General features: G+C 40.1%; 1 protein-coding gene across 1 annotated transcript in view; it reads right to left on the bottom strand.

The window, feature by feature from the left end:
* Positions 1–901: 901 nt before the first annotated feature.
* The window catches only part of EMCN (endomucin), a 31364-nt gene continuing 26265 nt past the window's right edge, over positions 902–6000 (bottom strand). Inside the window, exon 11 of the mRNA XM_086612514.1 lies at positions 902–915. Coding sequence (XP_086468640.1) covers positions 902–915 — 14 coding nt within the window. The remainder of the gene's footprint in view (positions 916–6000) is intronic.

Raw genomic sequence — 6000 nt, 5'->3', positions numbered from 1 at the left:
TATGAGCACAGAAAGTCTTTGACCTGGGCAAAGCCCTCTTTGGCATTGTTGGGAAAACTGGAAGAAAAAGGTTATAAAAAATAGTCTTTGACGTAAAAGATAGATTGTACTTCATCTCAGATTACATTGTCTGTAAGAAAAAATGAGTTATTTCACGGTAATATCTGCTGCTGAGAAATTGCTCGTAAGTGGCAATCTGGTTTGGAGCAAAAAATTAAGGCAAGTTTTGCATAAAATACGATTGCAGAAACCTATCTTTTATAAAAATATAAAACTATCTCTGCAGACACAGGAATCTAAACGTCTATTTTTGCCATGCTGAACTAAAAGAAAGAGGGGTGCATTAGAGATGCTGGAGAACAGCATAGAGCAGGACCCAGCACCTGGATGCACTGGTTGGACTTGGTGTGGGCCAGTGGGTCCAGCACCCGCGATGCGCTGCAGCTCTCCCCTGCCACACACCTCACCCATGCCCCGGCAAACTGCTCCTGGACACTGTCGGCAGCACAGAAGGTTCTGTGCAATTCCCCACGGCAGAGACGGCGTGTATGGAGATGTTCAGGTGAAGGATAGGAAGGTGATTGTTGCTGAAGGGTGGGGAGGTGGCTCCCCCAACAGAGGAGCATCTCAGAAAGCCGCAGACTGGAAGTTAGCAAACACTCCGCAGACAAAAACATCACCTAACCCTTGTCGGTCTCTGATTGTAGGAGACCGCTTTAAAAACTCTGGCAGATATGCACAGCTCACAAACTGAATTAGAAATATAGAAGCATATGCTCTGTAATGTTTTTGACTACAGTTTTGCCCAAAAGTCTCAGCTGGAAGTGCGTGCAGTCAGATCTTTGTGGTGCGAATAAACACAAACAGAATCCAGCCATGAGCTGCAAAAAGCTGAGAAAGTTTATTCTTCAGTTTCTACAAAGAAAGAAAACACAACTTCAGGCCATTATACAATACAAGGTTAAAAAAAAATAGAACATCAGAAAATGAGAAAGAGACGTAGCTGAAAGGGAAGCAGGTAGTTGACCTATTTATTTGTTGTGAGGGAACCCTTTTCTATGAAGCAGCTTCAAGGTTTTCTACCTGCAGGGAAAAAAGACAGACGCTGAAAGTACAGCTCATGATAGGAAAAAGAAATAATCAATATGATATCCTCATGTTAGTAGGAACACCCACTTTTACCGCTTCCAAGCATGCAGCATGCCAGCTGATTGCTCTCCGCCGCCCTGCATTGCTTATCTTGCAAGTGAGAGGAGGAGGGAAGGGAATTTTCTGTGACAATGCCTCACCTTAGAGACTCGGCTTCTTCACCTGCTCCTAGAGGCATCCATCTGCATCCTAGACAAAATGAGAGATAGAGGAAACTATCAACGCATGTTGAGAAATCCCATGGTCTGCTAGGGAACCATGAGATAAAAAGAAAAGATTTCTCACCTCATTAAATGCCATGGTCCATGCTCAGATGTGCTCAGCACAACACAAACCAAGGAGCAATAATCCTTTACCCCAGCTCCAGATTTGTCCCATTCTACCATAGCCATAGGCAGAATAATTACACAGTCTTGGCATTTGGAGATTCATGGAATGTTGCTCACCAGCCTGGGTGTCATTACATCTTCCACAGCCAGGAGGAAATGGCCCGCCTTTTGTAGGCAGGGTCTAAACCTTAGTTAATTAGTTAATTACATTCAATTCAATTCAAGCCAGCTGGGTAATAATAATTGGATGCCATAATGGAAAGCAGTGATGAAGATATTGTCATTCAAGCACATCATTTCAGAAGACCACAGGACTTTCCAGATCCAAACTCTAGCACCACAGTGGACCATCTCTTCAGGTGCTGAACTTCATGTGTATTCCAATGACCGAGGCAAGATTTTGTGCTGAATAAGAACAAAGGTTGTTTTCTTGGTTCTGTGATGATTTTGGTGCTTGGTCACTACATATAGTAGAGTCATCAGCCTCTGACACCTAAGGCTAGGAATCTTCAAAGCCTTTACAGAGAAGGTTTTGAGGAAGTCCAGAGGAATGCTGCAGCACAAACTAGGGTTATCTCAAAAGTGAATGAAGTTATGAGGTCCAATTAATCCATGTCATGAAATCCCACATATGTTCAAGGTAGGTAGCTCATCCTGTGCAAGGGATGCACTCAAGAAACGTTATGAAATCTACAGGCAGGAGGTACATCCAGTTGAAGACACAGGTAACAGCTCTAAGGTCGTTAATATTGTTAATCAATAGCAGCTTTTGGAAGAGATGCGGAGCATATGGGGAATGCTGGTTGTTCTACATCCTCAGTTCATGCTATTTTGTACTGCACTCCTGTCTGAGAGCGTCTCTAGAGACTGACTGATCCCTTTCTTGAATATGATTACAATAACTTAAGGGTGTTTCACATGTGACAGGTCGGATGTCTTCTCAAATATCCATGTTTGCCTGGTACATTTTCCCAGCTTTGTTTCATAGCAACACTTGAATTTTCATTTGTGTTCACAGTGGGTGTCTTGGGAAGCAGACATGTACTATGGACTCTTCTCCAGCCACCTTCCATTCCAGATGCCTCACCAAGATCTGAGCCACATCAGCTTTGACACATTTAATATCCTCCCAGCAAATTCAATGCAGAACAGACAATATCCCCTAGAAGCCAAGTAAGTCATATCCTACCCTATCATCTCAAAAGAGCACACACTGGTTAGAAAACATGCAATAATCAATCAGCTTATGCTTACGTGCCAGGATTACACCTAACAGCTCTGAAACATTATGTCACCCTCCACATTCCTGTGAGACTTTATATTGAATATTGAACTGCTGTGCTGCTGCTATAAAGGCCCTTCATACATTTTACCTGCTCTAGAATGGGTAGTCCAGGCAACTGCCATAAAAGAAAATTGTCAGGTCATTACTCAGGTATCACCCATCATTCATCTGTATGGAGTAGCCTTTCTCCAATTTCTATTCCTCAACCTTTCTGTTACTGAGGAATTTCCATCCCTCAACATTTTTTATGAGTCCTAAAAGGTGATCAATACCTTCGCTGGTTATCAGTGAAGAAGAACCCTTACTGCAAAAGTTAAGTACATTTTCAAGATAGGGAACACTTTATCATTAACATCATGGATGATGGTATTGATCTCTTAGTCACCAAGTAAAACCCTCCATCTTATATTTTTGGGAAACAAATTTACCACTGACAAGCCAAACATGCAGTTCTGTGGGCTGTACTGAATCCCAAATAAGAAATATTTTTGCAGGTAGATTTTCTAGAGCTCTGTATTGTAGAAGACCGTTTATCATCCCCGGGAACAGCCACCCTAAATTTGCCTGTATAGTCAACACAGACTGGCTGTAGCAAATCCTGTATTTACACATTAGTGTAAAACTCTTGAGACTATTCGCTATCATGAGCACTTTTATCCAAGTCGAGTTTTCACATAAGAAGCATGCACAGGCACTTATCTTGCATCACCTGTTGCAGTTCACTGGCAAATGTGTGTGAAAAATTCAAACTGTTTAGTTTTGTCTGTTTGGCTCTTTACTTTACATCAATTCTCAACCAGTAATTCCTTAGAGCTCATGAGCCATCAGTGACTCCATCTTTCTAATAAGAGTTTTAAAAAATGAGAATATTAAAGCTCAGTTTTACCTAATGTTCCTGACGACATTGCTCAATTAAAGAACATTACTTCAGTCCAGGCTTAATTGAAGACTGTTCTTTTCCTGTATTCTTTCACATTAACTGTAGGTATTTGAAATAATATTCCTGATCAAATCTAATTCAGCTATCCTACTGAAAAAGGAGTATATTTTCTTTTAATTTATGGTCAGAACCTAATTTTGGAAGTCCTAAAATAGGCTCCTTCTCTAGTCAATGGACCTCCATAGGTCAGCTCATTCCAGTTCAAGATTCATGTCCAAGACAGATGGGATAAATAGCCCTCTGGACACATGTATCTCTTTCAACTGACTATGTGCAGCCAGCTTAGGTTTTAGATAGATAAAATAAGGTAAGATTAAACTCACCATAACACTTGATCAAGATGTATCATGCACAACACTGACATAGGGTTTTTCTAGGTTGCCTGCTTGAGCAGTTTGTAGATTGTATCCTTATTTGCTTTGTATATAGGGTTTTTACACATTTTTGGAACAACTGCACAATCTCAAAATCTTCTGTTTGGAATAATAAAAGTTAAAAAACCCCAACATCATAAAGCATACTTATAATTAAGCTTAAACTGAATACACATCAAAGCAGAACTTTGTTTTGACCTCAGGCAGCTGAGCAGCCTATTGATAGTGAGGATGATGTAGGTCTATCTCTAAACTTAAGGCTGCTTGTAAGAACTTTCTAGTTTCAGTCAAAATCTTTTGTAGCTTGGTTGGTGTGTACAGAGGCAGCTATAACGCACACTTTCTAAATGGTTGGACAATGATTCACCTTTTAATTGAGCTGAATTTTATGTGTCTGAAAAGGAGAAAGAACACATGCAAAGAAGTTCTACACAGTTGCAATTGTTTTTGGTAGTTGTAAGAGGGACCACGAGTCAGACATTTCTCAAGTTTCTGCCTGTACCGTAAGAAACACTTGCCTTTATGTCCAAGCTTTTAATGAAGTGAGTAACCCTTATTCACATGGGCAGACATCCTAACACAGTCAAAAATACCTGTATGAGTGACAAATATTTCTGTAAAAAACCAGGCCCTTCTTTCAGAGTGTTTCTAATTTAAGAGCTAAAGTGTCTCTAAAAAACTGGGGAAAAACTGGACTTGCATTTCTGTGAAAGCATGTTTAATTTTGAAACATATAAAGATGTAAGAATTCAAGACAAAATGGTGTCTAGTTTAAATATGAATTGTATTAATGAGAAGAGGGCAAGAATCTTGTCTTCTAAGTGGTTATGACTCATACCTTCCAATTATAGCACGCGTACATCATACTTCAGTAAAAAAGAATATCAAGCATCCTCTGGATGGAAGAAATTCAGACACTTGGTGAACCAGTAGTTGATTAACAGGCACCAGACCTTATGTTGTGAAAAAAACAGTGAGCCTGAGTCTTTTCTCATTTACCCTGGTGTAAAACACAAACAATTCTGCTGCTGCCAATGTGGTTACTTTATTGTCGAAGCCAGTATGAGGGCAGAATCAATCAAAAAATGGCTACGAGTTCCAGTTTCTGACTTAATTCTTTGAAAAAAAACCCTGTGGTTTTAAATGTAAACATACACACAACTCCATACTCCTTAAAATGAAGCTAAAAGTCTATTCCCAAAGACATATACTAAAAAAAAAAAAAAGAAAAAAATTCCCAAATCACAAATGTCTGAAGTGCAGTCGCTTAGTGCCAGAGTGGAGTTTGCATTTGCTCAGCAGCATGCTGCTGTGTGCCTGCGAGGCTGCAGGGACCTTACACGACTCCCGTTTGCTGCAACGGCTGCCAGAGCTGCCCTGTAGGTCTTTTGGACTGTGCAAAACCTTTTGGGAATTTCAGAGAAGGCTGCAAAGTGCAAGTGGAAGATAGTTCAGATCAAGCGCTGTGTTTCAGAGGACTTCTCGAGAATTTAGAGGAAAGGGGAGAGCAGAGCAACCTTTGAAATGTCAGTAGGGGAAACAGATGGTCAGAAATCTTAAAAAGAAAAAGGTTTTATACCTAGAAAAGCATAAAGTAAGAGACTATTTTTCCTGGAGAACTTCTGCAGATGAGGCGGGAGAAAAGATAGGACCTACACAGCTGAGGAAGCAAACTTCAATGGATGAAGGGGGTAAGTTTCACCAGGAGAGGTTTCATTATTTTGTTGAATATCTGGAAATCAGATTAGTCAGAATTTTGTTCTGCCTCAGTCTCATTTGGTGCTACTCTATTCTTTGCAGAAACTATAACTGCATTCATCTCAGCTTATATTGATGAGATTTTGTCTTTTTTTTGTGCATGATGTCTATAATGTCTGTTCCTTTAGGTTTTATTACACACATATTTTGTGAGAAGCTGGATCA

This window comes from Tauraco erythrolophus, chromosome 5 (genome assembly GCF_009769465.1).
Source record: "Tauraco erythrolophus isolate bTauEry1 chromosome 5, bTauEry1.pri, whole genome shotgun sequence".
In the NCBI taxonomy this organism is placed as follows: domain Eukaryota; kingdom Metazoa; phylum Chordata; class Aves; order Musophagiformes; family Musophagidae; genus Tauraco; species Tauraco erythrolophus.
Note: the sequence above shows the minus strand (reverse complement) of the source record. Positions and strands in the feature narration are given on the sequence as shown.